Source organism: Rissa tridactyla, chromosome 2 (assembly GCF_028500815.1).
Source record: "Rissa tridactyla isolate bRisTri1 chromosome 2, bRisTri1.patW.cur.20221130, whole genome shotgun sequence".
Taxonomy (NCBI): Eukaryota; Metazoa; Chordata; class Aves; order Charadriiformes; family Laridae; genus Rissa; species Rissa tridactyla.
The window spans coordinates 156,803,914-156,824,556 of NC_071467.1; the positions used below are offsets into that span (position 1 = coordinate 156,803,914).

General features: G+C 36.6%; 1 protein-coding gene across 3 annotated transcripts in view; it reads left to right on the forward strand.

The window, feature by feature from the left end:
* VIPR2 (vasoactive intestinal peptide receptor 2) overlaps positions 1 to 20,643 on the forward strand; it is a 65,956-nt gene that overhangs the window by 14,008 nt on the left and 31,305 nt on the right. For all 3 annotated transcript variants that reach the window (XM_054192328.1, XM_054192326.1, XM_054192327.1), the window contains exons 3-4: positions 4,335 to 4,442; positions 8,123 to 8,220. In XM_054192328.1, the coding sequence (XP_054048303.1) occupies positions 4,335 to 4,442; positions 8,123 to 8,220 (206 nt within the window). The remainder of the gene's footprint in view (positions 1 to 4,334; positions 4,443 to 8,122; positions 8,221 to 20,643) is intronic.

The window sequence follows — 20,643 nt, forward strand, 5'->3', positions numbered from 1 at the left end:
GACAGCCCTGGGCATCGGGCACCTCCCTGGGGACGGGGACAGCCGAGGACATTAGCCTGCAGGTGGGGGGTCAGGATCCAGCCTAGCACGGGGAAGCAGGGCCAGGTGCAGGCCTGGGATGGCCGGGCAGGGCCGCAGCGGCGGGTCGGGGCCCGGGCAGAGGCAGGCACAGGCACCGCTGCGGTGAAGCCCAAGTCAGCTGCACCCACAACATCAGTGAAGGCCCAGACCTGAGCTTAGAGGGGACCTGGGCAGGGACCATTAAGGCCTATTAGTGCACTCGCGGCCCTGACAAAAGTAGACAGCAAATAACACTAGCAAAGTAGCTTGGAGCAACAGTATTTTTGCTACTGTCTTACTCCTATTACCTCTTCAAGCAGTTCTGCTGTGTGTTTGCTTTGCCTCCAGTTTGCTAGTCTGCTATTTCTCTAGCACCTCCTTTTCCTTTCTTTCTTATTACTGGTGTGAAAATGCAGAAAGAATTTCAGTCCGTATATGTTCATAAATTCACATGCGGCCTAAATTACATGCTGCAGCATTCAGACCTACAGTCTAGAAAATATTGCCCATAAGAGGTGAGATTGCTTCTCCTTTGTCAAGTTAAGTATAAAAATCAAAATGTTTCCCTGTTTGAAAAATAAACCCTGGGCTAGCTGACAACTTTCTGGCTGATTTTCAAAGTACTCCTTCTTTGTTTCATGTATCATGCACGTCTAGACAGTTTAAAAAATGCTAAACCTCTCTTTGAATCGGCAATTTTTAAAATCCAAATGCAAAGTGCCACCTAGTGGTAAATATGTGGATAAAATGTATATATAAACAAAACTTGCCAGTGCAAACTCTGTGTTACACATTTTTATAGAGGAAGAAGCAGCTGTAGGTAAGCAAAGTTGTTGCCCAAAATGTGGATCTCAGATAGCAGGATGAGGATAGCAGGATTTCCACTTTTTAGTGGAAATGGGGATGAACTAACAAGGTCTGAAGTCGCACAAGATGCTAATTATTCTGTGTACTCCAGGGCTTGTTTATGCTGGCTCAGGCACTACATCCATCAAAGCCAAGAGTTGCATTTTGTCGCTATAGTCCTGAGTGCTGGCAGATAAAGAAAATAGTTTCTTTGTCTTTCTTGTATGTCACGTTGTTGGTGTTGTTTCTGGCTTAAAATCAATTGGGAAGGAAGCATGACCTGAATTGGCTGAAGTAAATATTCTTTTATTTTGCATAAGCTCTGGTGTTACATCGTAGAGATGTAGGACTTGATTTTAATCCAGTACTGCAACTCAGGAAGCACCTAAGCATGTTTAAGTTCCATTGGCTTCAAAGGGTACAAAGATGACTTGCTCAAATGTAAATCTCTTAAATTATATCTACATGGCCCAGTCAACATCACCTCGGAGATATCATTACTAATGCTAAAAGAAAAACCACAAATGCTGGAGGGAGTAGGAGGTAGTCAGGTAAAACAGAGCATAGATAAAACTCATGAGTTAATTCTTAAAGAAATGTATGAACCAGCTATAGGGGCAGATACACTAGAGAGGACAAACTCTGCATGATCATCAGGAAAAAAGGAATGATGCTGGAGTTCAAAGAGTATTACATTCTGAGTCAGTTGCCAGAAACATTCAAGTGGGTAGGACCAGAAACCTGAAAAGAGTGAATTGTCAATGGGAACAGGAACTTCTCAGCCAACTGTGGAATACAGATAAAAAGAATGCCACTCTCACAGTTCCAAGTCCTAACTAAATCTCCCTTACCCTAAGGTAAGGCTAAAAGAAGGAATCCTGCATGTTGGTCTAGGAGTCAAAGTTACTAAAGGAACCAAAACAATCAGTCCTCTTTAGGTATTTGGAGAACGTGACAAACTGAGGTTAGTCACACAGTATTAAGCAAATAAGGGTGGGATTGATTAAAGACGGGTACCTACATTCTAGATTCTGCAACTGAATTAACAACTTCAGACTGTCTTGAAAAGAAATAAACATTTTTTAGGATGAAATTATTCTGACTCATTTTGGGTGTTTGCTTTAGAAAGATATTAATTTAAACATGACCCAGCAGCGCACCCTTACGGAGATGAGGTTTAACCATATACTGTGCTACACTAGCAAAGTGGTAGATCAAGAGAAGCAATTGTCTGTCTCTATTTGGCTCTTTTGAGGCTCCATCTCAGCAGAGTTCTGTGTACAGTTTTGGGCTCCTTTGTACAGAAAAGCCATTAATTGTCTCATCAGAGAGTAAGGAGATGGCACTAGAATATGCAACATATAACAATTGACTGAAAGCTGGGTTTGTTCAGTTTGGGGAAGAGTGATATGGTTGCTGTCTTCATCTATCTAATGGGCTTATAAAGATGAAGCCAGACTCTTCTCAGATGTGAACAGAAAAAAATGCAAACAAAAAACACAAGAAGCAATGGAAGCAGCGTCCAGCAAGGGAAATCCTGATTAGATGCCTGACAAAATTCATCATGGAGGAAGTTGTGTGTGTGCAGGTTGCCCAAAGAGGTTGTGATAGATTGGATATTTGGAATCTCCAAATCTCTTTGGAGATTTTTGGCACTTGGATGGAAAAAACATTGAAGTGAGTATGTGTGAGTCCGTGAGGTAATGAACAATAATACAATGCAACAAATATTTGTTGCATACCTCTTTGGAGGTTGATACAGCACACACAGCAGTGGAGAGAAAGGCGTTACATTTTATCTACGCACAGAGATAAACTTTGTGAAGTGTTCCCACTCATAATCCCTTATTTTTGGCATCATCTTTCTGAATATAGAACAGATGCTGCATTTAGAGCTGTATAATCCTAAGAGGAGTGAAGAAAGACCCAGTCCCCATGCACAAGTGACTTCTCTGGAGAATACCATTTCCTTGGGAAACTGTATAAAGATGACTCTATGTAATTGGTGACAATGCAGAATTTAGTCCTTAATCCTCCTCTCATCTTCTTTTTTCATATTGAAACCCTATTCTTGGTACAGCGCAGAGTCTCCCTCCTGACTGTCACACTTAGTTGTCTTCCAAAGGAAAGCAAGACCCATAGGAATGCTCTGCCATTGACTATCCCTAATACCCTAAGGGGCAAATCCAACAGCCATTTCTGTAACACGCTCTTGGGATCCCTAGTTTACATGTACTTTGAAAGTAATTTAAACTTTGAAAGTAGGATGATAGAGACTTTAAGTCAGCACAAGCTGTTCAAGTTTAATTGCACTAAGATGGTTTAACACAAAGATTGAACTTTTTAATGTTCCTTTTCCAGCTTCATTTAACTCAGGTGGCTTCATTTTGGGCATGACGTCACTAGGACAGAGTAAATCCATAGTAAATTGCTAATACTATAAATATTCTGTAGAACAGTATTATACATGGATGCAAGTAGTTTCTGCTTGAAGTTTCATATTCTCTACTGAAGGGAACAAACTGTCCCTTATACTGGTAGAATAAAAGTTTTGTTTCTCTCTTTAGTATTAATTACAAATTTAAATTGTCGATTGTCCATTGCCTTATTTGAAGACATAAATGCCCAGAATTTTGCACATGATCTTTTTTTCCTCGGAGAGAACTTGAATCGAGATAAGTAACATTTCCTTACTTCTTTGTACTCGTAATTCTTCATAAGGCTTTTACATTCAGAAACCTTCATAACTCTTCACTCAGCATTATAGGTAGTCACCTTTAAACAAATAGAGCACTCTTGATCCAGGTGCCTGTGGCAGGCTATAGGAAGATTTATTCCTATTCCCAGGATACTGCTTTTGAGCCACATCTATAGAGACATCAGCATGGGCAAAACTGTAACTAGTAGTTACTGTCTACAAGTTGTTACTAGTACTACTATAAATCATGCCTAGAACATTTTATGACCGCCTTTCCTGAAATAAATATACAGAAGCATTCTTTGTTCAAATCTCTGTTATTTAATTTAGGAAAGATGATTTTGTTAGGCTATGCCCTTTTTTCCAAAAATTGTTCAGTCATGGTGCGCTGCCATTGTATTTGTGATGCTGAGTTGAATGAACTACTTTTACTTTTTTTAATATTTTCTTAGCTTTTCTTAGCATGATCCTGTCAAAATTACATAGTTTTAATGAGACATTTTGCAAACAATGTATTAATTGACCTAAAAATAAGCTGGTTGATTAACAGACTTTTATGATTCCCTTAACATTTTCATATAAAATACCATCTTTGCAACTGTCTTGGAGGAGTCCAATCTTTCTTGAACTACTTATCAAAAGCTTCTGCCAAGTCTTTATAAGATAAGTACAGAAGGGTGATTTGGACCAGACTGAGCTTTGAAGTCTGTTACTGCTGGTTTTGTTTCAGGATGTGTTGGAGTTTGGGATAACATCACCTGTTGGCGTCCTGCAAAGATTGGAGAGACTGTCACTGTCCCTTGTCCGAAAGTATTTAGCCTTTTTTCTGGCAAACCAGGTATTTCATTTTAAGATGTCTTTTTGCTGGCTTCTCTTTGGTATTTTGTAACATAATATGATAAAAATGGGAGGGGGGGTGTTGCAGTTTAAGGTTTTTATTTTCTTTTTAAAGAGTTAATAGATTCTTAACAGAGCTGTTCCTGGTACATCATGAAAACACCAAATAATTGTCTTTGTGATCCATATGGTGTTCTTTGAGTCAGATACTAAATATATATTCTGATATAGTGACACTCATCAAGGCTGAAGACGTTGCTCTTTTTGACCTATTTATGTTAATTATTAAGGCAGCTGAACCTGACCGACATTTTTAACAGTTGCCAGCAGGTCACATGCAGGTTATTCCTTCTGTGCTTAGGAGGGGAGCTCTTGCCTTCCTGAGAATAATGAGCCAACATTAATACATAATACCTCAGTATTATCACTATTGCAATTTAAGGTAGTTATTATGAAACCTTTTATTCTGCTTTTTAACGGAACTTGAAAAGAGCTCATCAGTGTCTCAGACTGCTGAAACATTTAACTGTTTTAAGTCTACTGTCTTTTGCACCATCTTCTTAATATATCATACTGTGGTTTAATTTTGTGCTTTGGCTTGTTAGCGGGGTTTTAAAAACAGAGGATGCACAGATAGCATTTCACATATGTATCTCAAAATGCAGCAGGAAAAATCTTACCGCCGTTGCTCGGGTGAGAAATCTTTGTCATGAAGAGCTGGTGAAAGATGCAAAACATCACAGTGATTTAATTCTGCTTTTGATGTCTCTGTGGAGGGTTTTTTAACAATATTACTTTTAACACAGAGGCTAACTTGGGGTATGACTAAAATACCTTTATTCTAAAAACTCTTGTTCCAGTCTTGTTCCAGTAAAAAACAGATAACTTAAACAATCTACAGATGAGCAAAGGTTTTCATTCCTAGAGCTGGTGAATCTTGATTAGTTTATCATGGACAGTCTAAACAGTTTATAAAGGGGAAAGTATGTGTAATCTTCACTAAATCTTGTGAAATCTATGAAAGTATTCATATGACTCAAACAAAGATATTAAGGTGTTGTCATGAGACAAGACAAACTAATAAATATCAAAAATTCAAAATCTTAATTATATCACACTGCTTCTGTCTGTTTGCCAAAAGCTAGAGCATGCACTCTCTCTCCGGAGTTTGAATGTTTGATATTTAACAACTGTTATATTACAATAACATTTTAATTTTCCTATAAAACAACTGCAATAAATATTTAAGTCTGAAACCTTCACAATGCATTACAACTCCATCTCACTTGGGCATAGTATCATCAAGACTGAAAGATCACTTCCTTTTTATAGCTTGCTATAATTTTCCCATATACAGCTTTTTTCATAGCTACCTGTTTACGTCTTGCTTGTGGAACTAACAGGTACCTGTTCAATTAAGAGCATTTTTTAAATCTTGTCTTTCTATAATTTCTTCCTTCATGTGTAAGACAGCAAACATCTTGCATGGTTGATTCTGTTAAGATCTAAGTGTCTCAGCACCTTTGAAATTTGATTATGGTCAGGAATACATTATTTATTTAATTCACAGACAGCACATTTCAAATTCACTTGATTCTTATTGCAGGAAATTATAAAAATATTTTAAACAAGAAATCTAATGCTTTTAATTTAGCCAGATTTCTGAGGTGTATGTTTCATTATTTTCAGGGCTTAAGAGGAATTAAAATTCTACTACAAGGTGATCTAGACTACCTTATTTTTTATGGAAGTATTCCAAATCATAAGTAGGCTTTTAAATACCATCATTTCTTTAAAAGATTTCTTAATTTAAATTGTGAATTAAAAAAATTAGTTGTCTTCTCATCTTTAAAACTTTTGGAGAACTGGCTCTTAATTTCTTCTGTGATGGTCAAAGTTCTAGTTTAAGCATACATCATAATTCCCTATTGAGCATGAGTAACTTTATCTTAAAAGACTTTTTACTGTAAAAGCAATCATATTATCCTGTAATGTTTCTTCTGTATTGTACATGACAATGTAAGTATATGACTATCATAAAGTTATTCTGTGAATTTTTTATTGCAATGTATGTGTCAAGTTATAGGTTTTAAATGAGGTTGCCATCTGAAATATTTAATTGCATGGAATGATGGTTTAGAAATAAACAATGTCTTTCCTAACTGTCTTTAAGTTAGAAGGTCTTACAGTACTTACAGTAGAAAATACTTCAGCGTCTTGAGTACACAGAGTTTAAACCACACCAGTCTTTTTCTTGCAAAGCTGGCTTTGACGTACTTTGTGGTTCTGTTAACACATTCCTCTGCTCAGCCTACTCTGAAGTGGTGACTCTTCAGAGTTTATAAATAGGTTACGTTTTCTTTAAAAAATGCCATGTCTGTGCCAAATGGCAGAAGCGGCTCTGTTGTTTGGGGAGACACTGTGGTTTGAGGTCAAAGCCTTGTTATAAACTAGAAGGATTTAGTTGTTGGTTGGTCAACCATTTGTAGGGTATTTACAACTTTCCGCTGAACACTTTATACAAAGAAGAAATTCCAGTAACCAATCAGCAAGATAAAAATCATAAAAGCTTTAGTTTGGAGTGTATATAAACATGTTTGGTTATTCTTGGCCAAAGTTGATCTGTGACAGATAAATTTGTTCTTGCGTGGTGAAAACCAGGCATCTTTAAGTCGGTTAAAGACCAGTGGTCAACTCCAAACCAAAGCAATATGTTGTCACAGATTTGAAGTACCATGGATATAAACATTGCTGTAAGAAAGCTTGCTTATAGAAGTTGCTTATGATTTAACATTGTAAGAGTAAGTTATAATAATTTTAATGACTATTCTGACATCAGACTCTTCAGTTTTCTCCTATTGAAGCAGTTCCATATTGCATGAACATTAGTTCATATTAATTAGATTAAGGAGTAGAATCATGGGTTACCCCCATGTCATCTGCATAACTTCATCTGGGAGAAGAGTCAACTTCTTTGCTCAGTTCCAACCAAAAAATCCTTTCTGAAATTAATGGGTGTTCAAAATTCCTTTCCAACCATACTCGCACATCTCCTGTACATTCCTTGTACTACATTGTTTCAGCGATTGGTTCAAAGAGTGATATTCAGCATGCATATTTATTTCCTTGTTCTTCAACCAATCACATAATTTGGCCTTTAAAGTGCATTACCAACTCTACCAATATTTGCTGTAGCAGTAATTCATCACCATAATATCTAAGAGCTTTTATAGCTCTTCAGTAGATCATTTGGTATTATATTCTCAGAAAATCTTAAATAGAAAGTTAGATCAACTTCCACTTAAATTACTTTTCTATCAAATTACTTTACCTACAAATTATACCCTTTATAGAATGACCTGAAAGAATCCCTCCGGAGTAATTCAGATAAAACAGCAAAATATTTCAGGCTTTTGCAGATGTAACAGAAAAGCAGAAGCCTGCCATCGCAGCTTGGAATTACTTTTGTTTTTCTTTAGTGCAAAGGCAATTCAGAGCAAGAGTAAAAGCCAAAGTAATATGAACGAAAAGCACATGAAAGGAAAAGTCTAGGTTGCTTTAACAGGAGTACTAGAAAATACAGCATGTTAATGGGGAATATAAAGTTAAATTGTTTAAAGATTCATTGATGAAGAGACTTTTCAGTCTTTCTTATTTAAATTCTCAAATTTTGCTTTACAGGAAATATTAGCAAAAATTGTACGAGTAATGGATGGTCAGATATTTTTCCTGACATCTTAAGTACTTGTGGATATAATGACTATGAGGATGATTATAAGGTAGGAAAAATACTTTTTCTCTTCATTTAGATGCTGGTGTTCCATACGGCTATCAGACATATTCTGTTTCTAAAAAATTCCCATTTTACTCTATCAGAATTAATGGAAATCTGTAGTAATTTTTGGTAGCATTGTTGCCATATGGTTGGATTGCAGATGTCATGTAAGATAAAATCAGAAATGTAGAATTCAGTAACTTTGGAACTCAAGGCTACCAACAGTTGGTAATTGCAGTAATACATCTGTATTTCTAATATTGGAGTGTTAATGGGCTTATGCACAGTATGTTTTTCATTGTGTTATTTCTAGTAGCTTCTATTATAACAAATCCTAATACTGTAATAATCTGTTAATAATACATGTACCACTTGACTGCCGGTATGTGTTTAAGTAAAATAGAATGTATTTAGGTCATTGGAATTATCGCAAGTTTATATTGGACTTTAAATTGCATTAGCAGTTAGAAGTGGTTCAAAAAGCTATCAAGATAACTGGAAAAAAGAATATGCTCACTTTGCAGATCATATTTCTTGTTCTTCTTGTTAAGGGAAGTACTATTTCCATCATGTTGCATCTGTTGTCTATCTGTTTTTCTGATGAGGCTAACAGAGCAAGATTTTGTTTACAAGGATGAGCTCATAGTGTCAGTAAAGCTCTTGTTATCATGAACAGGTGAAGTCCTCTCATGAATAAAGATACTTGGCTGGTTGGGTTTTTCTGGATTTTGGTATGTGTGGAATAGCTCTAGGAGACCTGTTCCGTCTGGTTTGCAGAGATGTGCTGGCATTCTAGCTAAGACATGCAGTTCTTGCCATCGCTCTGTATTTAAAAGCCCAGCCATTACTGTATTTGAAAATAGAATCATAGAAACATTATGGTTGGAAGAGACCAACTGTTAACCTAGCACTGACGAGTTGCTACTGAACCATGTCCCTCAGCACTACATCTACACATCTTTTAAATACCTCCAAAGAAAATGGGTAGAGTATGTTGTTTTTCCAACTTTTCTGAAGATACATTCTAAAACATTGGTATCTTCTGACAGCTTGGGGACACACATGCATTACAATGGCTAGAACAGCCATTTTGAAACACTGTCATTCAAACTAGACATTGTCATGTGGAGTGAAAATGGGTCAAGACTTAAAGATTCAAATTAGTAAAAGATAACATTTCAAGTAGTGAGAAGTACTTAATTAGCAGATGAACCAGTATAATAGAAAAGCTGTTCTTGTTTGACGTATTCATTAGTAATTTGAAGGAGAAGAATGAAATGCAAGTTGACTATACTTGCAGGAATGAACCTACTGAAGCTGGACATAGGAAATCGTAGCAACATTTACAAAAGCCTGGAAAAGAGCAAATAATAAACCAGTGTGGATAAAAATCAGAAGGGAGATGTGGGAAGTACGTACTGAAAAAATGATTAACAAAAGTACAATGATTAACAAAAGTACAATAGATAGATAGTGTGGAGCATGGATTCATGGACTCTGGTGGGGTACAGACCAAAGACCTTTATTGCAACAATCTGACAGGTTTTATAGCTATACACACTCTCCATGCGCAAGTTGTGTCCTGCTGATAGGTTGAAGGTTGACTGCCACGTGCTTCTCTACTTCTTCCTATTGGTTTCTGCTGTCTGTTCACGAGGAGCAACAGCTTCATTCTCACATCCTGTTTCTTGCTGATTCTTACTTGTTTTTCTGTTCTCTCAAGCCCTCTCTCAAAGACGCAGCTTTATCTCATCAAGGTTGAACAGACCTATGCTGCTCTCTATTCCCACAAGATAGAATATCATACGTATCTAATATACATAATATACAGAATAAATGGATGTTGCAAGGAGGGAAAGGGGAAATGCAAGCACTGATTGCATTTCAAGCAATGTGGCTCGAGGGCCCTGTCTTTTTTTCTGAAGTACCAGTCATTGCTCAAGCAGTATTCTTTGCCTGAAGATCATAAACCGGTTATTTCAGTGGGCCAAGACAGTAATTCTTTTCTAACCTTAAAGTCAAAAAGTGGATGCAGTAGTGCTGGCTTGTCAGAAGATAAGCTGTTCCCTTGCAAATATTATATATTTTGTAGTTAAAGAAAGGATAAAAATTATCAAATGAAATCTGAAAAGGGAAACAGCAAAACATATGTTTAAATCCCTCTCTTCATGGGAGATGATATAAAAAATGCAAGTATCATTCGGTTGTGAGAATTCAGGAGGCATTTAAGACATCAGCTAACTGTTACACAGAAAGATGTTTTCTTGAATTTGGGTCTTAGCGCTCAGTGGTACCACCTCAAAACAAAAGATCTTTGCTCAACATAAATCAGTATAGTTCATTTTTATTTGACCTGGAATTTCAACAAAAAGAACTAAAAATTAAATCCTAAGTGTTTGGATACAAAATATTTTGGACACAAAAATATCATGCAACAATATGCTTTGCGGGTGATGTGTGAGTTTGCCCTCAAAGTTACAGTAACTAAGGACATCATATCTTAGGGAAGGTGGCAAAATATTTTTATGATAAGTTTTAAATTTTCTTCGGTATGCCGTCTCCGAAGACGATGTTAAAGGATTAGGTAGAAACTGTCTCTGGTGTCAGTTTGGTGCCTGTATCTTCACTGCTGAATGAATTTCCATTAGAGATCTAATTAAATATTTATTCCTTTTTTTTAATTGTCTTTTCAGATACGGACTTGTATCTTTACTTCAAAAGGGACTTATTTCTATACTTTTTTTTTCTTTATATATATGCATACAAACAGACATATATATATATATCTCCAGATACGCGTCTATTTTGGGCAGTTTTGAGTATTCTAGAGAAGGTTCAAATGATAGAAATTAGTGAGCAATATTCAACAGGCAATTTATTAATAGGTACCAAATTTTTATGCTGAAAACGCACTGAAATGAGAAAGCTTATTTAAAAATACTATAAGCATGTCATCTGCTATTTCTCTGCCAAGTTGGCTGATACTGTTCAGGGTATGAAAGAGCTTGTCTGCTTCTACAGTTTGCATTGATTTTACTTAGAGTTAAAATGTTCAATTTTTATACCATGTCAAATGGTGTATTAGCAGGTTCTATAAAAATAAACTATTTGCTTAACATTTTGAAATTAACTATAAGTTCCTGATACAGCACCCTTAAATAGAATGTTTTATTTTGTTTTAGATCTTCTGTTAGTATTCTTTAGTGCTCCTGTCTGTATTTGTAGGCAACCAATTTGACAAGTATAACAGTGCCTGAACAAACTATCTGTATGTTTTTATCACATCAAATTGTAGATCTAAACCTTTATTATATACTTCCAATCTCTTTCCTGTAAGTAAACTAGTTACTGCTAACCTTCAAGATTTAGATTCATCAAATAAGTGTCTTTTTTTTCCCTTTAATATTTCTGTTGAGGTTGTGGCAGCACAATAGGAAAATGAATGGCTTGATTTGACCATGCTGGAAACATGCGTCAAGGTGTGTTAACCCAGTCCAAGCCTCACCACAATCTTTCCTTTCATGGGGACATATTTTGACATCTTCTGTCTAGACGGAACAAGCTAGAGATGTGTCCTAGCTGTCCTCAGAGGGTATTAAACTCTCTGTCAGCATTATTAATATACAGCAAGATGGTTGGTGAATATAAAGGACTGAAATGTGTCCACTTTACTTAAAATAATGACTGGGTCAGTTAAGACAGTATTGTCTAATCTTAGTGTGAATTGGCCAGAGGTTTATTAGATAACACAAAAAACGACATACAAGTTATAGGCTATGGGATTTGAATGCATAGGCTCAGACAAAGACAAATTTGCGGAAAGATCCTCAGGGCTGTGGCGATACTGGTGCAGCTTGTGCATAAGTAGAAGCATTATCTATGGAAGAAGTATTCCCCTATTTGTCCAGTTCCCTGAAGCATTGACTCTTCGGCTGCTGTCAGATATAACATCCTGGGTGTGCTCCCCACTGCCCGATACAGATACACGACCCAAGGCAAGGGGAGTGAAGGCAGTGAGGTCAGGACTGACACAACCAAACGCTGTCCTAAATGCCTGTAGCTACCTTTAGAAAACAAATGCATTACTACAGTCTGTGAAGTGGATCATTGCAGTGGACTAATGAATTGTTTGTATTGAGTCTAAATTGAATCCTTCCCTCTCAAAAAAATGTAATGCAGGCCAGCCATCTACCCATGCTTTCTATATTTATTTATACCCATGCTATATTTATTTACATTACATTCTGCATTTTTCATTTCTTAATGATGTTACTATTATTAAGAGATACTTAAGGCAATACTGGTCTCAACTTTTTTGGGTGATGTTTAGGTTTAAGGTGAACTGAAGGAGAAACCTGTCGGAAAAGGGATATCATTAATTACTTGCATAAAGATTATTAAATACCCAAAGGAATACCAATTTTATTACATATATCTTTAGTGAGTTCTAGTTCGCTCTACACCATTTAAATAAGTGTAGAAGTGCCTGATAAGAAAAAAGTAAATTATCCACAACATGTAATCCATCTCTTTATCTCAGTTTATATGTTAAGGATGACATCTGGTCAATAGTAAAACTCCTTTGGACAAAGAATCAAGCCCCAAACTTTCTTCAGAGCATCTTGTCCTTCAGCACTGAATTACCCTCTCACCCCTAGAGGTCCTTCCAAACCAAGGCTGAGGTTGACTGGGTAACTGTCAACATTGCCTGGGAAGCTTCGTGCTATGTCTATTCTGTAAATAAACAGAAGACTTCTGTCTCCTGAACTTAATCAAAATAACATAAAACTAACTTCAAAAGAAACATTAGTAGAAAAAGGTGTCTGTTCCAAGAAAACAAAACACAAGTGTGCATAAGAACAGATTTTACAAATAGTGTATTGAAGATAACACTAATTACACAAACTCGTACTAATCCAATTTATTTTTATATTTGTGGGTTTTTGTACTCTTTTAAAACCTGCTAACATTAGGTAGACACACAAAAAAAGAGGAAATATTTTAGGATTAGGTCTTTATAGTCTAGAAAGCAGTTACAGATTCTGTAAATTTTTCCAGAAAATTGTTCTGAAAATCATAAGCCACTGATTTTTGCTGTGCCTACCTACCTAATGAGTTTAGTTTAGTGACTGTAATTTGACTATTTTCCTCAAAACTTTAAAAGTAAATTGTTGGATTTCAGATTTTGAATCAGTATTGCTCAGATAATCATGTGAATATTTTGCAGAGGCCAGCTGTTCTAAGTACTGCTGCAAAAGTACTATTTTTGTTAGACATGCAGAAAATTTCATGCCATTTCAATTTCTATTTCATAATGGCATTTCAGTTTCATATGCATGACTTGAATCTGTTTATTCTTTGAATACAGTTACAAAATCTAAATGGGTTTTGATATCTAGTCTGTGTTAAAATCCTTTAAAATTTTAATTTAGTTTTAAATTCTGTTTTGGTCAATCCATGCCTCCTTTGCACTCATTTTACTCCTGCCAATCTTCAAAAATTTTTATTAAGTTCAGAGGTTAAAGCTAAAGTTTATTTGAGAACTGGCTAATTATGGTTCACACAGAACAGTAAATAAGAAATACACGCCCATATATAAATAAGAGATATGCCCATCTTACATGAAAGAAATTGATTTTTATGTGCTATCACATTTGGTATTGCTTTACCTGTCTCTTTTGCTGCAATACAATATAAAGAGTTTGTTTCTAAATGGTACTATGTAAAATACAGAGTAGTGACAAATGCTTAATAGCTATAACTAAGTCAATATTAATCTAAAGTAATTTCCTGGTTTTCAACTACCACAACAAAATGCTTTGTCTTTATGGGGGTCATATGTATATTTAATAAACATATAATTTCAGAACATCATTTGCCAATTTTTTTGTTGAGTCACTAGGAGTTATAGAGGTCTTACAGGCAAATTAAGACACTTCTATTTACACTCATACAGGAAATTTAAGAAGCAGTATGATTGCATCCTCTTTGATGCTCAGTCTGATAAAGTGCTTCATGCTAATCATCTAAAATTTTTGCTTGTTTTTGAAATCGTAACACCTGGATTTAAATGATTATAATTTTTGATGTAATGGATTCAAAATGTAGTAGTGTTTACTTAGCTTCGCAATAGTTTGAGAAGCAGGGTTAATTTTTGATCAGGAGAAAATTTTAAAACATTTAAGATTTCTACTCATTATAATACTAGACCGGTAAAATGATCTGAAAGAAGGAAATGTACTCATATAGCCACAATCTCAGGTGTATAATAGAGAATAATTAAAAATCTGTGTTGTATGATAGAATAATTTCAGTTGTGTAATTATTTCTTATTTGCTTGTACTTAGTTTGAACAAAATGACCATGGTCAATATTAAGGTAATGTCAAAGTACTCTTGGCTGATCAGCTTCAATCCTGACTTATACCTCCGTGTAGGTATTTCATGTTCGTCCGTTTGGCAGATGAATGGCCAGCAGATAGATTCAGTCCTGCTGACACTGACAGCTATTGTGCTGGACTAAAAGTACACAGGATTCTTGGTTTGTTTTTAGTGTTGTAGGGGTCATGTGTGTGTACAGAATGCCAGAAACATTATTTTAAATAATGTGTTTTTTTTCTGGAGGAAGACAACCTCTGCTATTTTCCCTAGTGGGTAGAAGTGACGGGAGTAATTTTCCATCCAGGCTGCCTGACAGTTACTGTGAAGCTCAGAGTATGTAGCTAGAGGCTAAATTAAACGCAGAGTTACATCAGGGTGGCTGGACAACTGATGTTTTGTTAGAAAGCTCACGCGGGGTTTCACCTTTTTTTCCTTCATTTAAGAATTCTGAAATCAGATATGAGTCCAATTTCAAAATATTCAGTCAATGGAGTTTTTCTGAAATCAAATCTAGACAGATTTTTCAAGGTGGTATAGAATGATAAAAAAATGAAGTAAGTCCGGCTTTTTTGTTGGACGTCTTTCAATCAACTCAGTGCTGTTTGAACCACAGCTATTTTCTTTATGCTGGTGCAGAACACTCTCTTATTATATAGTCTAGTGGCTGAAAAATATTTAAAGTACTATTTTCAATTCTGTAATATCAACACCTCTCATGCAAGTTTGCTTATAGACAGCAACAATTTTGGTAAGTTCATGCAGTTGAATGCAATTTATGCATCTACATCCACAGTTGGAGTTATTAGACAATAGTCCAGCTCCCAACTTGAATAATGGGTTTTATGATGCCTTCAAAAATTGACAAGGTGAAGGACCTTTCGACTTTCACTTCTATGAACTTAGTGAATATATCTGGTATAGTGCCGTCTACTTCAGGAGGTGACACATGGCTTATATATAGAGGTCATAACTCTCGGGAGAATGTAAATATAATGGCTCCTGTATTTCTTGCCAGTGCTGTAGAATTGACCATTAGATACCCTCTCAAGGACTGCAAGTTGATAATAGCTGAAGCATGAGAGAACTGGAGTAAAGGATGTCTCTAGTGGGAATCCTTTATTGCCTTCAGGGGATTTCTGGACTATTCACTGTTCACCTTAGCAGGTGCTTTTACTACGGACTTTCGAAATTTACTCCTTACACATAAAAATAATCTCAGAAATGCTGTTAGGTAAATTTGTGTTGAATTCTGAGACTGCCTGCAAATCCATTTAAGCTGCTTTCCTTCTGTCTGAATGTTTATGAACAATTTTTTAAAATAACATCCTTTTTTTTTCTTCATATGTCATTCCTTTTGTCTGTTTATTTGATGCCTTTGCAAACTGACAGGCTCCAAAGTTGGTTAACTTGGCAGCATGATGGCAGATCATTGTCTAGCCAACCCAGTCAAGAGCAGACCCAAAAAGGAACAATTTGTCCACTTAACCATGAGCACCGAGGGGTTATGAATTAGATCTAAACTCTCTGGGACATTGTAAAGGCATTGTTACACACAGGTCAGTCAAGAACTTCATGCAGTATACTTTATTGGTAAAAACTGCAGATAGTATTTTATTCATAGGGAAGGAGTCCATCAGGCAAAAAATACCTTTTGATGATAATATTCTCTCTCCTTCTACCCATTTGAGTTTAGATTCACATCTCAGGAATTAGAGGGTACAAGTCAAAAATGCAAGTTATACGGTGAGGTATTAAGAGGAGACATAGCTCCAGGACATTGATTATAAGATTAAAAAATGTGTTAGAGAAATTACTTTTATCAAAACTTTTCCTTAAACAAATTCAACAGAGGAATGCTATTAAAAACCAACAAATTTAAAATTAACATATTGGTTTTCTTTTACATACTACAAAATCATTCTGGTCTAATGTCTTCTGCAAGATATCCTTTAAGAGAAAAGCACAGGATATTTGAACAAAATAATATCTGCAGTTTACAGCAGCCAGAATTGGAAGTATGCTCACTACGTGTTCTGTGCTCACTTTAGGTCTGATGAGAATGACAACTCCTTTTGACCAGTGTCTTGCTTTGAATGAATATAAATTACAGAAAAAAACAGAAGAAATTAATTAAAAAGACTAAGGCTCAAACTCTGGCTACCCAAAAACCTTAATCAGTTTAACTACGTGGTTTTGAAGTAAGCTTATTTGGCAAACATTCTATTTAATTTTATTTAAATTAGATTTACTTGAATTACCTTAATTTCTAACTGACTTATAAAGTATACATCATCTGCATGCTGTACGTACATATGGAAGCCCCTATCTATTGTGAAAATGGTGCAACACAAGATTAAACTCCACAATTTTTATATATTTCCATGGGGAAACAGTATTTAAAGCATAGCTTAGTCAGTAGCTTCTGACACCTGACCATTTAGTAAATTAGCCTTCAAAAACGCCTCCTCGCTCACTTCCATGCCATTTCTCTGTACGAAGCACTACTGGTTTCTTTTTCATTAGTCTTCAGCAACTTTGAGATACATGCTCATTATGTTACGCACCGGCATCACTAGAACGGTGTGCAGTTACCAGTAATAGTATGATGGCTGATAATGTAAGGATACATCACAAAACCGAGATTTTTGAACCGTAAGCAAAAAATACGTACTTTTGCATGACTAGAATTACAAGTCAGATGAATTCCATCTGACTAGATTGCACAATGTACTCATCTGCATTTAATCCAGACAGCCTATGCCTTCTCTACAGTCAAAGTAGATCTAGCCTTTGAAGCCTGGATGGAAATCATATCATCCTAATTTCTTTGAATTGCTACAACAAAGCACATGAATCATAATGTAGAAGAGTCTGTTCTTCTCCATTGACTCCCCCCATCTTGGGAGACAATGAGTAATTCTGTTGAGTTGCCTACCTTTTAGAAAGATTATATCCCACTGTTAAATGTATTAAGCTAAGTGAGTCTTACCTTGTTCATTTCACCTAGTCACCAGTAGTTATTTGAAAGGTTTTAAAAGAGTATGTTCTATTTTGTCATCATGATATTGTTACTGAGAAAACAGACCTGTGGTGTCAGAAATCCCACGGGAGCTGGACCTCAGTTGGAAAAATTCTGAATAAAAGTAAAAACAAATGCCAGACTTCAAATGTTGGCCTTCAAAAAAAGATGGGAAAAAAGAATAAAGGAAAAAATCTTAATGAAAATAAAAAACGAAGTTTTGTAATGCTTTTGCTGCCTGATGGAAAGCTGACCAAATCAGTGGAGAAACTCTTGGGACAGAGTCATGTTGTCTAACTTTAGACATTTGTCATATGCGTCTGCGCTAGTGTCTCTAGGTTCCATTCCTATTTGGTGAAGAAAAAGTAGGGGTTTTTACTTCACTATCCTTCTAAATTTTTTTAGATGCCTGTCTTAAGATGACATGAATAGCAGTCTGCCGCTTCTATTCATTGGTTATAAAGAGAATCTTGATACCTAGCTCAGATGGCTTCATCCCTGCAGAAATCAGGGGCTATTATTAGTGCATCTGTTTCTTTACTGTACTGTCCTGCACTTTATTCTAACTTGTTCTGAAGAAGTAAACAGGGACTTTGCATTCCTGGGCATGGAAAACATTTACAGGAAGGCAAAATTGCTTATCCTAAAATCAACTTTATAGAGATCTCAACAACAACGAAAAAAATCCACAAAAATGAAAAAAAATAGTTGAATTACATAAACCAGACAAATTTTAGTGTTGTTACCCAGTGTAATGGATTCCAAGAAAAGCGGAAGTAAAAGATATATTGAGTTCAAATTGTTCTTGACATGAAGCAGAGCATATAAGCAGAATCAAGACTTTCCCATGGGATCATAGGTCTGACTGCCATTTCCCAGTAATTATTTCTGTTCCAGAATCATTCCTATAAAAATCTTAATGTATGCCATCTGAAGACTATAGTGACCGTGGATCATTAGAGTCTGTAAATCAGGTGATTCTGTATTCTTAATTTATGAAAGTATAATAGGTGCTGTGTCTAGGACAGGAATGAGGAAAGGAAAAGAATGTAGGAGCGGTGCAATTCATTCCGAAATTAAGATGGGCAAAAATATGGAAAAAGTGAGCAAAGGCAATGCAGACTAAACAGAGATGTAAATTTGATATACTTGGCACCAAACAATTTACATACTTCCTAAACAAAAGCTTCCAAGGCAAGACAAAAATGAAGGAGAATATACAAGCACTGTCTAGATCTGGTATGCTTGGGTCTTTTAAAGCATTAATAACATCATAAAAATACAATACACAGATGAGGGAATTATATGATAACACAAGTGGTGATTGTTTTATAAGCAGTGAACTTGTTGAATCGCAAATAATTGCATCAGAAGAAGTGATCAGAACACAAGAGATTTGTTCTTACCCATTCAGTAGAAGCCGAATGTGAAACCATTCACCTTATGCATCAGGTTTTCTTATCTGGTGGGCAGTGACTCAGCTGTGTGCGTTCAGAACATCAGAACAGGTGCTGGAACAAATTTCTTGGGTCTCTCAATCATGTCTGTGTCAACACAGTCAACCACATCAAATTCATATACTTACCACATATTTTAAAACCTGGAAGGATGAAATCTAACTTGCAAATCAAAATTCCTGAAGTTAGATATTTACTTGAGTTGTATGTGTCTAATTATTAGTGTGTGGAAACAGGGCTTCATGTGGTAGCCCAAGCATAGGTATCTAATGCCATTCGACTTGTCACTGCCATTCCAGCAAAGAGGTCCTTCGTCACATCTGTCTTGGATACTAAGGTTAGCTTAGGAAGTGGGGGTTAGGTGAGGGGACAGTGAGGTGGATTGAGAACTGGCTGAATGGCAGAGCTCAGAGGGTTGTGATTGGCAGAGCTCAGAGGGTTGTGATTGGCAGCACAGAGTCCAGTTGGAGGTCCGTAGCTAGCGATGTTCCCCAGGGGTCAGTTCTGGGTCCGGTCTTGTTCAACGTATTCATCAATGACCTGGATGAGGGGACAGAGTGTACCCTCAGCAAGTGTGTTGATGGTGCAAAACTGGGAGAGGTGGCTGACACCCCAGAAGGCTGTGACACCATTCAGCAAGACCAGACAGGCTAGAGAGCTGGGCGGAGAGGAACCTAATGAAGTTCAACAAGGGCAAGTGTAGGGTCCTGCACCTAGGAAGGAATAACCACATGCACCAGCGTAGGTTAGGGGTTGGCCTGCTGGAAAGCAGCTTTGCAGAGAGGGACCTGGGAGTCCTGATGGTGTCGTGGTTTGAGCTAGGCTGGCCACTGAAATGAACAACAGATGCTCTCTTTACTTCTCTCCGCTTCGGAGAAGGATGAGAGAGAAAAGAGATTTGAGTTTAAAAAGAAACTAAAGTACTTTAATGAAAATATTACTGAAATAATAAAAAGAAAATAATGAAATATATACAATATATGCAAAACCGTACCGAGCTCCCAGGATGATGATCACATCACTAGCAGGCACTGGGAAAGTCACAGACTGGACTCAGCGATAGACAGGAACTGGATTCCGGATCTGGATTCAGGAATGCACAAATCAGGATCAAAGGGAGACGAACAGAGAGAGTCCTCCTCGGACACCATTCGTTGAAGAAAGAGGCTGACCCTGTGATCCCTCAGCTTTTATACTGAGCATGATGCAGATAGGATGGAATACCCTGTTGGTCAGTTCTGGGTCACCTGTCCTGTCCAATCCTCCTCACAGTTGCAACCACTCTACACTTTTCTGCTTACGGCCCTCCAGTGGGGCGTATAACAAAGTTAGCTGACCTTGGTTGTTATAGCAATACTATTCTTTGGCATAAATTATAAACAATCATGTCTTATCACTCTGTAAGTGGATACTGTCTGAAAAATATGCCGTTAATTTCAGAGAGTAGAGTTAGTTAGAAGAGGCTTAACTGAAAAGTAAAACTACAAAACAGAAACTTGGTTCTGTTTTACTTCAAACAAGAACACGTGGACAACGAGGTGACCATGAACCAGCAATGTGCCCTTGTGGCC